Source organism: Plasmodium vinckei (genome assembly GCF_900681995.1).
Source record: "Plasmodium vinckei vinckei genome assembly, chromosome: PVVCY_13".
In the NCBI taxonomy this organism is placed as follows: domain Eukaryota; phylum Apicomplexa; class Aconoidasida; order Haemosporida; family Plasmodiidae; genus Plasmodium; species Plasmodium vinckei.
The window spans coordinates 2,215,179-2,234,514 of record NC_051305.1 but is presented as its reverse complement, the minus strand read 5'-3'; the positions used below and the strand labels follow the sequence as shown (position 1 = coordinate 2,234,514).

Genomic DNA, 19,336 nt, shown 5'->3' with positions numbered 1-19,336 from the left:
TTATATGTAAATATATTTTTTTTTTTAAAAAACCTATACATATACAACTCGTATAATTGTTTGTGTGCAGTTGTGCAAGCACACATATATGAAGAAATTTAATCATTAAAAAAATTAATAATAAAAGTAAGCATTGTTTTTATCGCATATCGATAAAATATCTTTCGCCACTTTTTATTTTTTAACAATGAGATTGTTTATTACTCCACTCTAGTGTTGTTAGCTATGGTAGTTTTTGAATAATTGGGTAAAAGGGTAATAGTTCAATTATTTATTATTTTATAAGCATTTTTTTCAAAAAAAAATATAATAACTTTATAAAATTGCCCTTTTGTAATATAAAAAAAATCATTGTCATATTAGTTTAAATAACAAATGTCTATTCTTCTACAAGCAAATATAATAAATCTTCAATAAAAGGCTTTTGTAACATATGGCAAGGCTTATGTTTATAAGAATATTTTTTTGAGCATTATATATTTTTATAACACTACTGTGTGTAATATTAAGTAATATAAACGGTTAAATTATATATTTATATTTTTTTTAAATACAATAAATATACCTAATATAATTTTGTAGACTGTATAAAAAATATATTACACCTTTTTTAAAAAATATGGAAAATAGAGAAATTGCATAAGCATACAGAAATGCTACAAAAGGCTACATATGTATGCAATATATATATTTTTATTTATCGCAGCCTTTTTCTTTTTTTATAAATACATTTTCTTAGTTTTCAGTTTTTTTTCTTAATAAAAATATAAAAAAATTAAAAATAAAATACCAAAATGAAATAACATAGACAAAAAAATAAAAAATATAACATCATAAGCACATTACAATATAATACAATAACATAATATGTAAGAATAAAATACATTATAATGAAAAAGCATATATTTCATATATTTTATTCTAACCTCCCAACCTAAGCTTATACAATATATGCCTATGTGTTATATTTTTATTCAATTTGTTCAAAATTATTTTACGGCTTTCATATATTTCGTTCTCCCTTCATGCATATAAAGTTGTATCATTGGGAAAGACATAATTTAGAATATTCCAAATGAAATAACTGAATTTGTTCAAAATTAAAAAAAATATATATACACATTTTTAATGCCTATATTGATAATTATATAGTCACTACCAATTCAAGCAAACAAAAAAATAACAAAAAATATATTCTCAAAACATGAAAAAAATTGAAAAAAAAAACTCAAAAGAACAAAACGAAGAAGATTTCGACAAAATAGAACAATCTGACCGATCTGAAAATAATGCAAAAAATGAAAATAGTAAAAAAGACGAAGACAATGAGAAGGAAAACTGTAAGACTAATGGTAAAAATGGGGAAAATATAAAATCAATTAATAGCACAAATAATATAGGCAATATTCTAAAGAGGGAGGATTTCATATCTTCACAATCGTCATTAGCAAAAGAAAATGAAGAAAATATAGTAGAAGGCAAATCGTTAAATACTCAGTATGATATCGAAACAAGTACCCATAAGAATGATAATCCTTCATCGACACATGAACTTGGTGATTTGCATCATTCTAAGAACGATGGCACTAATAACAATCTCATACACGGAATAAAGTTAAAAAGCAGACAAATGATGAGCAAAAAACGAATAAGTAAATTATTTGGGTCAGATCATACTAATAATAAAGAAGATATGTTACACATTAATAAAAATAAGAAAATAGGAAAGGAAAATATAAAAGTAGACATGAGAAACTTCTTTTTTCCATCTCAAGAAAAAGATGTATTTGAATATATTCCTGATACATCAAATTACTCAATATGTCATAATAATTCTACTGAATTATATAAAGATATAGTTAACATGAATAAGCATTTTTTAGACGAAATTAATATTAACATATATTCATCACCATTAGACACATATTTATCTAGTACTGCGTCAAAACAAGATAATGCAAAAATAGAAAATAAAGTTTTATCATCTGAATATGGAGAAAAAATAATAAATAAAAAAAGTGTTTCATTAGATGAGAAAAATACCAATCCCATAACCAATCTTAATGGAAATAAAAATGATGTTAAAAATTTCAATAATGACAATAATGCAATTTTAGATGAAAGTGAAAACAATAAACCTTTATATTTATACGAATTTTATAAGAACAAAACATTTAAATGCTACAATAATGGGGTTATTGTAGAAATTGACCCTTCCAAAATTCGATATAATGACGCAACGAATTATGAATATAATAATAATATGAGCTCATATTTAAATGATCCGATATCATATTTACAAAAATTGAAATGTGAAATTGAAGATATGATGGTATATATTAACGATATAGCTAAAAATACCCAACATGAAGAAAGCATACAAAATGGTGATACTGGTACCAAAAAAACCGAAGAAAAACAGTTAGATAAAAATGAACTAATAGAACATGAACAAATTATCAAAAAAATTATGCATAATAGAGAGCCTCCTGAAGTTTTACTAGAATTGTTTGCACTCAAAAATGATATTAACAACATTTTAAATGATGATAAATTAGTCAAAATTTTGAAAAAAAAAAATTCGAAAAAGGAAAATGATCTATCAAAAGAGTATACTAATAATGATAACTCTAAAAATGAAGAAATTATTTATGAAATGCTAAAAAAATTGCAAAATGCTGATTCTTTCAATGACTTTGTCAAACTAAACGATGAAAAAACTTCTGATGATGAAAAAATAAAAGATATTGATTCTTTTATGAGAAAAATAGGGGTATATACTCTTCATGGTGGCAAAGAAAAAAATGATGAAATAAAAGACGTTCAAGTAAAAGATTTACTAATACTTGAAAGGAAAATTGCACACATGGAAAAAATTTTAGGAGTTGAAAAAATGTCTATGCTTCCATATGATGACCTAAATCACGCCATATTAGATTTATATAATAAATTAAGTTTATTAGATTCTAGTAAATTAGAAAATGTAAAAAAAAAAATGCAAAATCTTCAATCAGAATTTCTAAACTTAAAAAAATTTAAAAAAGATGTATTAAATATAACAAAAGAAAAGGGAAATTATGAAGAATCTATTGATGAACTTTTTAAAATTTTAGATGTCTGGAAAAAAACACATCATATGATTCCTAATCTTTTATCCAGACTTCAGCAATTAAAGAAAATACATGAGAATGCCCAATCGTTTTCTACACGACTAGATGGTATAGAAAGAAAAAACCAATTAATTCGCCATAAGCTTGAATGTTTTATTCCTTTTTTTCCAATAAATGTTTGAATATACTACTTTTTATATTACACACTTATATGTGGCACTTTTACTTATAATGCTACTGATTTCATTTTTTCTTAGATTTAGAAAAACAACAATCGAAGTTAGATAGTACCCTAGAAGAAGCACAGAAAAACATAGACCTTGTGAACTTGAAGATTAACCAAAATGTCAATTTATTACAAGACATGTTAAAAAAAATGGAAACACAAGAAATATCCTTGCAAAGTAATAATTAAAATCGGACAGGGGAAATAAATTTTATATGTTATTTTTTTATTTCATGATATTTCCCTCTTTTTTGGACTAATACATCCACTAAATGAAAATAAAAAATCAAAAAGATAAAAATCTTCAAATATTTATTGCTCCGGTCATTTTTCACATTCATTAATCCATTATATCATCCCCCATAATTTTGCATTTTACGTTTAATATTTTTAACGTACACATTTTATTTTACTTATTTATTATTTTATATTTTTTTATTTCATAATAATATTATTTTTATATTATTATTTTTGCTTAAGTAAAAAAATCAGTGAAAAAAAATATCTCAGCAATGTATGAAATCATTGTGTAATTTCTTACATTATATTAATTTTTTTTTTTCGTCCATTTAAAATATATGAGGTTGTAAGTTTATGAACAAAATTATAAATTAATTTTGCTTTTCTGTATTTCGTCTATATAAATGGTAAAAATTGATAAAAAAATAAAAAAAAAACAAGACAGTATATATGATTTGTATGCTTGGACTATTATTAATGTGTATATGGTAAAGGTTGCTTCTTTTTTCCCCTCCAAAATGCAAAAATAATTTTAATATCGTAAATTAGAAAATATGAATTAACCATTTATTAAGTTTATTGATTATGTAAATTTTATCAGTTTATTATTTTCATTTCATTTTTTTTACATATTTCTGTTAACGATTTTATGTTGCAACTTAATAATTTTTTCTTATAAATCTTTGACAAAAATGTTTTAGTAATTTTTTTAATTTGTGAATGCAAGCATATGATAAATATTTTGGAAAATATGGGAAGGGCTATTATAAATATATCTATACATAATATATATGTGTGTGTATATAAGCATTAAAAATATGTACAATTAGTATACATATTATTATATACAGCCATATATAATACACGTATTATCCATATACAATAAAACGTAATATCCTGCCCAATCTCACAACTGCTAATATATCTTTTATCTTAACTATTCGATATATTACGGAATTTTATTTGTAAAAATAATAAAAATACCTAGACGTAGTGATAATACAAATAGCAATAATAGTATAATTATATAAAGGTCACACAAAAATATAATTACTGAAATAAAAATATGCCAAATGGAAGAATTAATAGATAGTAACGAAGTAAAAAAAACTCTCCAACTACAATTAAATAAAATTACTGATAACAATGAAAAGCAATATAATGATTTAATATCATATATAGAGCAAGAGAAAAGTACGATATATTGAAAAAATACAGATATAACCATTACTCATCTGTGTGTGTGTGTGAACATATATGTATCTATTTATATATATACCTGATTATTTAGCTGGCTAACTAGCTATTGAGCAATATACTTCCATTGTTTTATATATTACATATTTGAAATTTGCAATTTTTCTCAAATTAATATATTTATTATTCTTTTTTCTTCTTGGAAATTATAGAACAAATAGAAATCATGAAGAATAAGACAAGGGAAAAAAAAAAGTCAATAAATAGAATAACTTATGGTACACTTATAAATTTTGTTAATATGTTTTTATTATTTTTTTACATTTTTTTATAATCCCACTTCATTTATCACTATTTATGTTTATTTATTTCTAATTCATTTTTGTTTTATAATTCCCCATTTAGAAATCGAGGCAAACACGGTTCTTGTAACCGAGCTAAAGGAGAGCGCTTTAGTAAGAAAAATAGAACAAAGTGAAATCATATTTTTTCCTCCTTACGCATCGATATATGTATATTTACTTTCATTCCCGTTTTCTCTCTGCTTTGGCACTTTATAGGAAGAAGAAAAAAAGTTAGATGAATATCCTAAACTAATTGATGAAGTAAATTATCAACTTAACTTAATTTTCAAAAATTTCGATGCCTCTAAACAAGGTAGATTATATTACCACCGCTATATATCCATAATTGTGTATATTTCTAGGAATACACACACATATATACGCTGAGCTTACACCATTTCATAACGTACCTTTAATATTTTTTGTGCATTTTTGCAGAATATAAAACCGTCAAACTGCATAGAGATCACATCCAAAATGAATGGACAAAGAAATTGGAAACACTTTATAATCTTTTAGGATTTGAAATAATACTTGAAGGTCTCAAAAAAAAATATATATCACATACACTAGTTTTTTTATTTAAGCTTTATTGTGCATAAAAAGTGCATATGTCTTTCTTTCATTATACTTAACAGATAACAAAATTATAATCGAATTTTCAAACATCCAAATAGCTGACCCTAAAAAAAAATACAGAGCTTCCATAACCTTACATGATGGAATGTATGAAGGTAATATGCAAATCCATTTAATTATAAATATATTTATATTAATTCTCTAGCCAATTTCACAATATATATTAGTATTAAAAAGCAATATATTTTGTGGTCCTATATTATTTACTATTTATATACTTAATTTATTTATTCGTTTGCTAATCCATTTTATTAACATATCACACCATTTTTGTTTTTAGCTGTTGAAACCATACCAAGAATAAACAAATTTGAAGATTATGTAAATGGCTTAAATAGAGGATTACCATTTACCACATTTTGTTGTTTGCTCAGAAAATCATTTAAAGAGTTACAATAAATTCTAATAAAAATATGTCCATCAGTTATTTTTTATATTATTTTTTTTTTCAACTTTATATTTTTTTATAAAATTTTAAAGTAAATTTTAAATGAATATCTAAAAAAGCACGCACTGCGTAAGTTTGTGACTAACGAAATTGATGAAAATATTAACAAAATATAGCTTTCACATTAATCTGAAAAAAATACAAGATTGATGAAAAAATGATAAGCATGCACATTTTCTTCATTTCGTAAAACAACCCACACATGGCCAGGATGCATATATGACCATATGTATGTATTTTTTTTTTTTCGTTTCTAAATTAATTAAATAAACATATTAATAACATGGCGGCACTTGTTGCTTCCATTGTAAATAAAAAATAAAATAATGAATAAATAAACTAATAAAAATTTTAAAGAAAAAGAAAAGCATGTATAAATAAATGAATTAAAAAAATGGCATTAAAAATATACCACCAAAATGGGTATATGCCTGCCTAAAAAATCCCGATTCTATAGTTAACTTATTTTTCTCCTGATCTAATTACTATATCTTAATTTTTCAAAGGTTAGTCGGGTGTATACACAAAGGGACCTCTTTTAGAGAACTCTTTATGTCCAACCCATATGTTGGTGAAACTAGGGAATGAATATAATTTGAATTTTCATATGTAACAAAAAGATGGTTAATTGAATCTATAAATTTATATACTGAATCAAATGTCATTTTTTGATAATAAGAATTAGGAGCACATATAGAATTACCATCATCTCTTTTATTTAGCAAATCTTCATGATAATGAAAAAATGATTTGAATTGTCTTTTATCACACCATCTCCACATATTTAAATAGGAACTAGGCAAATTATCAAGCTCTTTTTTTTTCATTTCTTTAACTATAGTATATATAAATGATTCATCAGAAAAAATTTTATTTTTCACATATTGTACATTATCAATATGACCTATGTTCGTAGTGTTATCAGGGTTTTGTTCACAAACTGTATTATCCTGACTCAAATCTCCAACAGAAGGATACAAAATGATGTTGTCATGTAATCCAGAATATTTCTTTAATCTAAGATAATGTCTAGAATTATAATTTAATTTTAATTTATTTAAATACTTCAATTTGTCATTCTCTTTAAGACGATATGTTTCAGTAATTATGGGCTCATAATATAAACAAGTTGATGGATATTTGTAACGTAAATCAAATAAATATATAGAGTTGCTTGAATTTAATGATGTTAAAGATATACCAGTTAAATTGATGTCTACAAAATAATTATCACTATTATAATATTTTTTATCATTTTCATAATCTATTAAATTATAATTTACATATGGAACATAATTAGCTAATCTTTTATCATCAATTAAAATATTTTTGGGGGTTAAAACTATATTAGTATTATTATCAAAATTATTTATTTTTTGTAAATTTTCCATTAAATATTTACTACTTTCTATTTTGTTCATCTCAAGGTCTATTCTATGACATATTGCTTTTGTTAAACCAGCACAACATTTATTTTTGTCACACATAATTATATTTTTTATATTTTCATTTTTATGATTTCCCATCAGTTCTATATCGATGAGTTTTACTAGATTTATATCACCTGTATCTGAAAAATTTAAAAAAAAAATATAAAAAATGAATGAAAAGTTTATATAAACATGCAAAGACAAATAGAAGTGGACTGCTCGCAAAATAAACATTTTACTATTTTTCTTATTTTTCATGCTTACCTATTTTGTCAAGGGAAAAACTGTAAATAGATGAAAAATTGGAGAGTAAAAATTTATCACTCCCTAAATTTATTACATCCGTGGGACTAACATTAGTATTATCTTTTAGGGTCAATTGTGCTTGATTCAAAGATATTGGTAATAATGAATCGGTATGATTAACTTGCCATGTATTAATATAACCAGATTTATCTACTGACAAAAAGGATGTACCTGATGGATATATTTTGCTTTCTCTATTATGTACTAATTTTAATACACCTAAATTTTTTTGAGAATTTGATTTATGACAAAAATAATTTTCATGTACATAATTTCCTTTCAAATTCCATCTTCTTTGTATGTATTTGTTTAGCTTAACTTTATATTCATATGAACAAATTTTATTACCATAAGGATATATATCTCTAAAAAATGAATTTTCTTTTTTTGAATCATATTTAAATTTTTCATCGGATATACTATAATATAATTTCCCCCTGTTATATTTGCTCAAATATACTCTCATAAATTCATACAAACTAAAAAGATATCTCATACTGATACTATTATTAGTTATAAATATTTTTTTTTTTAAGACTGCATTTTCTTCATTATTTATTTCATTATTTGTATTACTAACTTCAAACTTATCACCAGATAAATTATTTAATATAGTATTCTCATTATTATTTATATTATCATTTTTCTTCATACTGTTAGTGTTAAGAAGTTTGGCTTCTACACTTATGTCATCTTTATTTTCGATATCATATATACTATTTTTACTAGTACTTAATATTTCTCTTTTATTTTCACACACATATTCCTGAGATTTATTTTTTCGCCGTTGTAAAATATTAAATTGATACTCTTTATTTAATTTTAAAAAATTTATAATATCGCTAATATTTTGTTTAAATGGATTTATGTGTACATTGATACTAAAATATTTATTAAAAATTTCGTATGATGTTTTACATAATGGCATTAATTTAAATAATTCGTTAAAATTTAAAAATTCACTTAAAAGTAAAAAATATAAAAAATTGTTCATAATGCTAATTAATGGATTCTTAAAATTTTCATCTTCAATTCTAGCGTCATTATCATTATCAATATTATATTCATTTACATTTTTAAGAAATAAATTTTGTTTGGTTCCTCTCCTTTTTTTCTTTATAATTTTATCAGTAACAACTGAATTCAATGAAGCATACATACGAAAACTTATTTTATTCCAATTATTATAATAATTTGTATAACTATATTTATTAAAAGGTACCATAAAATATACAAATGAATTTTTATCAAAAAGAGATTCCATAATATAATTTGTTTTATAACCCTCTGTTAAAGAATAATATCCATTATCGTCATTTAAATCATAATCTATACTACTTGATATATCATCATAATTATCGTCATCATCCATTTCTTGTTCTGAAAAACCCATACACATTCTATTCTGTTGAGAGTATAATTTTTCCATCATATTTCCTCTATAGTTTTCATTAAAAAAATTTCTATTATTTGGAATTTCATAATTTCCTTTTCCATGAATATGGCTCAAATAGTTATCACTTATTTTATTTACACTATTTTTGTTATTCATATTATCTCCAATATTCAACTCTCTATTTGGATAGGAAATAGAACCTTTTGTCTCTTCATAAAACCAATGCTTATCATCTTTATTTGTATCATCGTTTTTCTTTATCATTGTATCTTTCCCAAAAATGTTCATACTAATAACAATATCTTCGCTTTTTTTTGTACTTAGCTATATAATTTTACAAAAATATTTATGGCGCATATATGGGCCTACCCAAACTAGTAAAATGCACAATACTTATAAAAAGAGGCCAACAAATTTGAACAACTGTATATATTGTAAAAATTATCAAAGGTGTTCGTTTCAAAAATAATATAAAATATATATAATATAATGTACTTATATATACATCCATATACAAAACGCACAATTATATAGCCATATTTTATTCCATAGTTATTAACCCCATCCGAAAATAACAAAGATATACTAATTATAAACGCTTGTGAATTAAAACATGCATATATTTTTTTTCATAGGTAAATACATATGAATATTGGCGTTTTCCCAAAAAAACAAAAATATTTACCAAGTATCGGTGATTAGCTATAAGGAATCGTTAAATAATATAATAAATATAAACTTAATATTTTATTTATATATACAAAATAGGGTAGTCTTTAAAACACTATTTCATTTCTTTTTTTCACTATACACATACAAGTGTTTTACAAAACTTTATAATAATAAGATTATGCTACTATAGGAAAATATATATACATATGTATAATATATAGATAAAAAAAACAAAACGAGCGATATAGGTATATAAATGTTGGTTATATTAAAGCAATATCTTATATTAAAATGTATATATGTATAAGTCAGGGCAAACACACATTTATGCATAAAACAACATGAACATAGAACACTGATGAATGGTATATAACTAAAATAATAAATAAAAAAGTTAAAAGTAGAAATAAATATAAAAATGTGAAAAAAAAAAAAATAATAAACTTCGATATGTATATCATATGCTTTCTATTATTAATAATTCATTCACCTTGTAATTAAAAAAACAATAACTTCAATAAAATTAAATATACATATAACGTATGCTAAAACATATATTTACTAAACTAATATTAATAAACAATTCACACGGAATGTTATTATTTTTTTTTAAATTATTTTACATACCATTATCATGAATACATGTATAATACATACATTTGAATATTAGAATATTCCATATATTTTTTTTTTTTCAAACATCCTTGGAGAATTAAAACCGCCATTGAAAAAAAATATATATAGTTCTCACAATCTCAAAAAATTACATGAATCATATATATATATATAACATACATATAGTACCATAAATTTTTTTTTTATATGTACGCATTATGCATATATAGTACAAAATAGTTCACATACCCATTGCTATTAAAATAAATACAGGTATCGCTGCGAAAAAAAATATACTTTCTTATATATATATATATATGTGGTGAATAATAATTTTATGGAAACCAAAAATAAGTCATAATCATGTATAAAATATATGCATATTTATAGTATGCCTATTTCATATGAAATGAACAAAATATCGTCTTCATGAATATGTAGGAACAGAAAAAAAAAATTATATAACATTTTGTTACGGCACTTATTTCATATGAAATATGTTTACTATATAACAAAATTAAGTTATTATAGGCATGTATTATCAATCCACGGTATTTATATATTGCACATTTTCCATTTATTTTAGTACGAACTATTCACATTTTATAACGTATACATATACGTATTATATATATATATATATATATATATATATATATATATATATATATTTACATGTTTTACCTTTTCTTACACACTTTTTCACATTTCATAAAAAATAACACCCTTAACAAAAAGATAATCCATAATCAAATAATATAACAATGTTTATGAACAAATATAATATAGTTATTTAAAAAAAAAAAAAGCAAAAATGTGAAAAAAATATGTAGCACCCTATTTGACAAATATATATATTATGTTCCCCCATATGTTTATAATTCTATCTGAATAGTCTTAAGTGATGTATTTTTTCTTTTAAAGAAAATTATATTCTCTATACATTTTTCTTTTCTACTGTTTCTTATATGAAATAAAAATAATAATATATACAAAAAATAGTCATACAATTCCAAAGCTAAGAATACGCACGTACATATATACATACACTACGTCCATACACATTCATTGATCCGATCATAATGGAACGTAGTATTCAGTCTCTAAGAAAACATATAACCTACCGTGTTACAAAGAGATATGCAAGCAATGGGCAATCCGCTTTCAATCTTAGTGGGAAAGTAAAGGTGGAAAACCCAATAGTTGAATTAGATGGGGATGAAATGACTAAAATTATATGGAAAGATATCAAAGAAAAATTGATATTACCATATTTAGATCTTAATATAAAATATTTTGATTTATCTATAGAAAACAGAGATAAAACAAATGATCAAATAACATTAGAAGCAGCACAAGAAATAAAAAAATATGGCGTTGGAATAAAATGCGCAACTATAACTCCCGATGCTGCAAGAGTAAAAGAGTTTAATTTAAAAGAAATGTGGAAAAGTCCAAATGGTACAATTAGAAATATATTGGATGGGACTGTATTTAGAGCCCCTATATTAATTAAAAATATTCCTAAACTTATATCGAATTGGAAAAAACCTATAGTAATAGGAAGACATGCATATGCCGACCAATATAAACAAAAATCATTAAAAATAACAAAAAGTGGGAAATTCGAAATCGTTTTTACCCCTGATGATAATTCACCAGTTGTTAGAGAGACAATATTTGATTTTAAATCTCCAGGTGTATGCTTAGGTATGTATAATACTGAAGAATCCATTAAAAATTTTGCATTATCATGTTTTCAATATGCATTAGATTTAAAAATGCCTGTATATTTTAGTACCAAATCAACTATACTTAAGATATATGACGGACTATTTAAAGATATATTTCAAGATATTTATGAACAAAAATTTAAAAAAATTTTTGAACAAAATAATTTATGGTATGAACACAAATTAATTGATGACATGGTTGCCCAAGTATTAAAATCTGAAGGAGGATTTGTTTGGGCCTGTAAAAATTATGATGGTGATATACAATCAGATGCCGTTGCACAAGGATATGGAAGTCTAGGTTTAATGAGTTCTATATTAATGTGCCCCGATGGAGTTACTTGCATATCTGAAGCTGCACATGGGACTGTAACTAAGCATTATAGAGCCTATCAAAGAGGAGAAAAAACCTCAACGAATCCTATTGCGTCTATTTTTGCATGGACTAGAGGCTTACAACATAGAGCAAAATTAGACCAAAATAAAAATTTACAACAATTTTGTTATGCTCTTGAAAAAGCATGTATAGAAACCGTGGAAAATGGACTTATGCCTAAAGATCTAGCTATTTGTATTAAAGGTATTAAAAATGTTACTGAAAAAGATTATCTATTTACTGAAGATTTTATAGATGCCATAAACGAAAATCTTAAATTGAAACTTTTGATCAATCAACAAAAAAACGATGTTCATGCAACTGACACCAAATTACACAACGAAAATTGGGTCAATTATGCTCCACAAGAACATTCTACATAAAAATAATTTATGCCTATGAAGGTCACTTTTTTTTTATTATATATATTTTTTTACTTTCCTTATATGCGTATGCGTGTGCATGGTTGCATACACATAATGTTTATTATATAATGTAAAAATAATAATAATTTTTTTTTTCCTATCCCCTTAAAACTTTTTTTAAATTTATTCGGTTATTTATAATTGTTTCAATTATTATTATCACCTTAAATGTGTAATATCAATTTCTATTATCTGGACATTTGAATGTATTCTCCCATTTTTTATACACGTTTCCAAAGAGTTTTTTCAAGTTGTCACAACTAAACACGTTGTATTACGCTTGACTCAAAATCCATCATATGAATTTGTTTCGTTATACGCATATATTATGAAACTATTTTAAAAATGCATCACACATTGTATAAAAAATTAAAGAACATAACAGTTCCAATAGGGAAGTTTAATAGTTATTTCCCATACTATCATTGCTATTATTATTGTAATCACTATTAAATTTTAAAGTCGATTTTAAAATAAATTAAAAAGAATAATAACAAAGCAAAAAACTAAAATTGGCAAAACCAGTTAAAAAAGGAATAAATACAGTCAAAAAATAAAACATATAAAACAAATAAATAATATAAATAAAGTAAATAGATAAATATTTGTAATTCAAAATAGTGAAGTTATGAAACTTAATGAAAACACTTTTGCAGAATGTTAAGGAAACGTACATCCATAAAAATGGTGTGTATCATGGCGTATATTCTATATAATGCGATTCGTTCTTTTAAAAAATAATTTATGAAATTCGCATATTCCATCATTATTATTTCAACTAATATGAATATTTCATTCAATTATGTGATCTGTATATTAGTGTATAATGTATTACATTACTCTAATTTATTTCAAATATCCAATATACACAAAATAAACTTAAATGAACATTGCACTTGTTCTACCATAATTATCAAAATGAGGCAACTCGATTTTTCCATCACTTGTTGTAGGAAAATTATTAACTTCATAATAATTTTGTTCAAATCCTTTACTATATGCTTTTATTATTTCTTCGGCTTTTTTTTCCTTGAATGAATCAACATCATTATAATCTTTAGCATCAAGCCAATTATTTATTATTTCTAAAATTCGTGTAAATAAATTATGGGGTCCATTCTCACCTTCAAAAAATTTTAGATAATCATTGTTTTGTGAATTTAATAGCATATGTCCATATTTACTTCTGCAAATATCACAATCCATGTCCATTTCATGAACAGATGGCATTGATGGGCTCAAATACATGTCTTTTATATTTAAATCTTTATTTATTTTAGCAAAAGATAATTTAAGTGTTTTAAATATATATTTTATAATATTATCAAAACATTTTAAAATGTCTTTCATAATTTTTTCGCAATTTACATCCACCGATTCGGTTATCGCATAATTGGCAGTAAATCCATTCTGTATAATAAAATGAAAAGATATAATTAAATGTAATGGAAACTGAAACGAAATACTTATAAAACACTGTATCACAATAAATACGTATGCAGAATATGAAGCAGCTATACCACAAGTGTAAATAAGTTTAAACAGAGATTATTGCGCATATAAATGTCTGCGCATTTTGTTTCATTTTTATTATTTATTTTTTTTTTCCATATTTTTCCATTTTGAAATTACCTGGTTTAAAGGGTAAAAACCATTTATAAAATTACACGCATCATTGTTATACATGTAATCTGTAGAACACAATGGAATATTCATATATCCATTATTTAGATTCAGGCATTGGCCATTAATGGAATAATTAATGTTATTGGGAAAATATTCATATGATAATTTACTTGGTTGATCATAGATATATTTGGTATTTAATTGGTCAAAACTATTATGATTCATGGTTATTCCATAGTCATAGTTTTCTGCATTATTTCCAATAAAAGAATGATTTGGGTATACATTATAAGGATTGAAATTTTGAGAAAATGAACTACTTAGAGAATTGGATTTATTATTAATAAATTTTTTTTTGGTATCTACTCTTCGAGTAAACACTTTTGTATTTTGAGGTTTGCAACTAAATGTGTTTCCTGCACAACCAAAATTAAATGGAAAATTATTTTGAAGTTGATTTATTACAGCATTAGCATAAGAAGAATATTCATTATATTGAGGTTTGGGAGTTTCAATATTCGTATTAGAATGTGAAATTATATTCTGTTGTTCCTTTTTGTTATCTGGAAGCGTATCATTAGTTTCATCGAAACTATTATTCACATCACAGACTTTTTCGGTACTTTTTTCTGTTTCACTGGCCATTTTTGATTAATTATAAATTTTAGTAACTATGATAATTTTGTTATATCTTTTTTGAATTATATATTTCATATATATATATGGTTGTAGAAAAGTGTATTGTCTAAAATATAAATACGCGAAAAAATTAGGGAATATAATTAACTATTACGAAATATGCATTAACAAAGAAAAAATTAATATTATAAAATATTTTATTTTATTATCATTGCTATTTCGTGGTTATCACTACTTTCTGTTTTCTACTAATGAGAATGCATTACTATTTAATAGATTGTTACTCACTATAACAATATTATATAATAATTTAGTTTTTTATGCTTGTCTTTTGTAATATATACCAAATGGAAATTGTAATTATTACGTAATTTTATGTTGCAATAAATAGTGTTGCATGCTTAATAACATCAAAAGAATCAACAACAATAAACATTAATATTCAATCAAAATAAAACATATATACATTCGTTAAAATATGCACTTGCGCACAATGAATGGGCGTAACATTTATAATTTTGAACTTTAAAAAAATATATGATTTATTTTTTTCATATTATTTTTTGGGGAATATATGTGTATTTCAAAATAACATAAACGCTAGAAATAAAAAAATGTAACTATGCATTAATAATATAAATTAATATAATTTGTGTCAATATATATTTATAATGGTAGAACCATTTAAAAAACGATATTTACATAAATGAATATAGAACATTAAAAAGACATATATCACACAATATATAGTTTTTTAAATGTGTACAATTCTATATACAGTGAAATGTTTATATACGATGCAATAATTGCCAGTTTTAGAAAATAAAAAAAATAAAAATAAAAATATAACACACAAAAAAATTAACAAATTTTTATTAAATAATACTAATAAAATTTTAACGTCATAATAAATAATACAGCTAACTTAATAAATTATTATGAACAAAAAAACTTTTTATTAAAAATTATATGAACAGTCATCTTATAATATAAATATTTAGTATAAAATTATGTACATATCACCATTATATAATAAATAAAATATATATTCTATACATAATTTATGAACAAAAAAAATAGTTGTAAATATAATCTGTCTAACAATCGCATAATTGAAATTGTAAAACTTTTCACAAGATTTTTTTTATTTATCATATATATGCATATTAAATTATTTTGTAGAATATTTTTATTTTTAATCGGTTCAATAAAGTTGTTATAACATGAAATTTTTTATTCTACAAAAAAATATAGAAATGTTATAAAATCAAAAATTATTAAATATTTTATTTTATTATTGGGGAACAAAAAATTAATTACATAAAAATAACATAAAAATTATATATTAAAAAAATTGATATTTATTTTTCGAAATTTTCCCATTTTCCTAATTTATTGTTACATATTTCGTTATGCATTTTGGTATGCGCTATACTATATTTTTATTATTTCTTTAAAATTATATTTTACAAATAAATCATAATAGAAAAAAAACAATTAAAAAATTGCATAATAAAAAAAAATTAGAAAATAAATATATGTAAAAACATGATAAAGTTAAAATCGATCAATTGAAATGGAGAATTTAATAAATTGGAAATTATGTCTATAAATATATGCAAATTATGTCTATTATATATTTCCCATTATTTCACATATATTTTACGTGTACTTTTATTAATTTGGGCCCCGCTATTTTATACCCTTGTGATTTGTATACAAACCAACACTGTTGATATTCAGAATTACGCTATTTTCGTTTATAAGACATTTTAACATATTTCAAAACAATTGTTAATTTAAAGAAATATATTTTCTAAAAATTGTGAATATTTTTGTAATAAATAAATAAAAAATATATAATAAACAATATTAAAAAGTAAGATAAAATACTTGTAGTAATAAAATTAATGATTATATGCATGTTGAATTTGACATATAATATAGACATATACCTAACTTTGATATATACATATAAAAATTGGTAAATAAAATATCGTCAGGTAAATTAAAAAATCGATAAAGAAAATTATATTTGATATACAAAAGAAATAAAACAAAAAAATTGTCATACTTGGTGGAATAAAAATTAAATGTATACAACATTTTAGTAAAATATATAATTTTTCATAAAAAAAAAATTAATATTAATTTTGCGCAATCATAAATAAACGAGATTCGCTTGTGTGCCTATTTTTTTCTCTCTAAATATATATTCCTCTATTTCATATGGATTAACATTTATCATCATGGTAGAGAAAGTTATTTTGGCTGCTTCCAGGTTTTGCGTCCGCGTGTGTATAGTTGTCAATAGGTAATTTTTTTTCTTTTGCTGAGGATAGCATTGATATAATTGATAATACCAACCCGGAAATTGATAAACTTGGGTTGTAATCATTCCCTAATAGACTTAGACATATATCTCCATTTGAATATACATGTGTATGTTTAGGTGGTTTTTGTAAAAAATAAACAATAGGAGGTTTTAATGGATAATCATTAGGAAAAATTATTTTTAATTTATAAACTTCATTAGCATAAATTGTATTTTCTAATCCTATATATTTTACAATCCAAATTCGAATATTATTCGGGTGAACATCTAATGTGCAATTTATTGGTGGGTTTTTTAAAAAGTTATGTAACTCTTTTTGTATCCTATAATTAGCATTTCCTAAATTGTACTTAGCTCTCATGTGCTTCTGTATATTATTATTAGATTTTAATGGGGTATTACTAGTAAGTTTATTGGGATCGACTGTTAGTAAACGGTTCGTGTGCCTCCTAATAAATTTATTTGACATACTTATTTGATTATTATTGTAGGAGTTTTCATAATTAATATGTGCTCCTATTAACCCTTTTTTATACCTTTTTGTTCTCTTTCCATTATTTGTATTAATCATTAAATTCATATATTTATTAACAAATTTAGGACAACTATTGCATTTTGATATATCTAAATGTGATTTACCTTTAACGAAAGTATTTTTTCCATTATTTATGAATATAAATATGCATATACAAAATATAGATAAACCTTTCGCCAGCTTTAGACTTTTCATTATTTATTCTTTTTAGCTATAATATATTTTTATTTGTCAAATCTCTATCAATATAAATGTGGGCATATGCATCTTCTAATATGTGCATGTTCATTATGGGGATATTTATAAACAACTTCAGACCTCCATTCATTTATATATAACCACATTTACATTTCAATATGCAAGCAAGCCAAATTTCGTATTTTTTTTTACAAAAATTGGCTTAAAATATGCATATCCTGCATTTATTTAAATGATATGCATATTCATCCCTCAAATTATTATACTATTTTTTATATACTTTAAAAAATATTAAAATGATTTAAATGGTACCAAAACATAAACATTTGAATATTTCTATATTTTTATGCCATATCATAAAGCTGCACAAATTTCCTTTTTCACATTAAATGCATATACATATGTGCTTTGTAAAATAGGCACTTTTCGTAATTAAATTTTCTCTTTAATAAAGCATATATAATTCGTTGCGTAAATGCTTCGCTATTTTCAAAATGACGATAATCTATATATATATATTGAATTTTTTACTATCAAACCTTAAAAAAAATAATTGAGGGAATAAAAAAAATAATAATAAATAATGATTAAATAAAAAAATGACAAATAATGGTTCTGTAAGATAATTGCTATGCTAATTTATTCTCATGTGGAAAATTGAAAGAATGTAAATATAAGTATTTTTTTTTAGGATGGTATAAATATCTTTTTATGAAAATGTAAGAATATCATATTTTGGTATTTTTCCCTATTCAACCTTTTGGAGAAAAAATGGTGTATTTCAGTGTTTAATGACTAGACGATAAAATTAAAATATATGTAATTTCCTTTTTAGCATAAATAGGT

General features: G+C 23.3%; 6 protein-coding genes across 6 annotated transcripts; 3 read left to right on the top strand and 3 right to left on the bottom strand.

Annotated features, from left to right (window-relative positions):
* Positions 1-1,204: 1,204 nt before the first annotated feature.
* Positions 1,205-3,525, top strand: PVVCY_1306200 (dynactin subunit 2, putative; the record flags this gene model as incomplete). The annotated part of the gene is made up of 2 exons (XM_008624290.1): positions 1,205-3,218; positions 3,368-3,525. The coding sequence occupies 2 exons, from the start codon at positions 1,205-1,207 to the stop codon at positions 3,523-3,525; spliced, it is 2,172 nt and encodes a 723-aa protein (XP_008622512.1).
* A 1,124-nt stretch (positions 3,526-4,649) lies between these two features.
* Positions 4,650-6,155, top strand: PVVCY_1306190 (kinetochore protein SPC25, putative; the record flags this gene model as incomplete). Its single annotated transcript, XM_008624289.1, has 7 exons — positions 4,650-4,770; positions 4,986-5,051; positions 5,179-5,228; positions 5,334-5,430; positions 5,556-5,657; positions 5,756-5,851; positions 6,037-6,155. 7 exons carry the CDS (start codon positions 4,650-4,652, stop codon positions 6,153-6,155), a joined length of 651 nt encoding a protein of 216 aa, XP_008622511.1.
* A 549-nt stretch (positions 6,156-6,704) lies between these two features.
* Positions 6,705-9,624, bottom strand: PVVCY_1306180 (conserved Plasmodium protein, unknown function; the record flags this gene model as incomplete). The annotated part of the gene is made up of 2 exons (XM_037634798.1): positions 6,705-7,774; positions 7,899-9,624. The coding sequence occupies 2 exons, from the start codon at positions 9,622-9,624 to the stop codon at positions 6,705-6,707; spliced, it is 2,796 nt and encodes a 931-aa protein (XP_037490845.1).
* A 2,081-nt stretch (positions 9,625-11,705) lies between these two features.
* PVVCY_1306170 (isocitrate dehydrogenase [NADP], mitochondrial, putative) lies at positions 11,706-13,115 on the top strand (the record flags this gene model as incomplete). The annotated part of the gene is made up of 1 exon (XM_008624287.1): positions 11,706-13,115. The coding sequence occupies one exon, from the start codon at positions 11,706-11,708 to the stop codon at positions 13,113-13,115; it is 1,410 nt and encodes a 469-aa protein (XP_008622509.1).
* A 921-nt stretch (positions 13,116-14,036) lies between these two features.
* On the bottom strand, positions 14,037-15,428 carry PVVCY_1306160 (inner membrane complex protein, putative; the record flags this gene model as incomplete). Its single annotated transcript, XM_008624286.1, has 2 exons — positions 14,037-14,567; positions 14,790-15,428. The coding sequence occupies 2 exons, from the start codon at positions 15,426-15,428 to the stop codon at positions 14,037-14,039; spliced, it is 1,170 nt and encodes a 389-aa protein (XP_008622508.1).
* A 2,228-nt stretch (positions 15,429-17,656) lies between these two features.
* Positions 17,657-18,487, bottom strand: PVVCY_1306150 (ubiquitin-conjugating enzyme E2, putative; the record flags this gene model as incomplete). The annotated part of the gene is made up of 1 exon (XM_008624285.1): positions 17,657-18,487. The coding sequence occupies one exon, from the start codon at positions 18,485-18,487 to the stop codon at positions 17,657-17,659; it is 831 nt and encodes a 276-aa protein (XP_008622507.1).
* Positions 18,488-19,336: the final 849 nt, after the last annotated feature.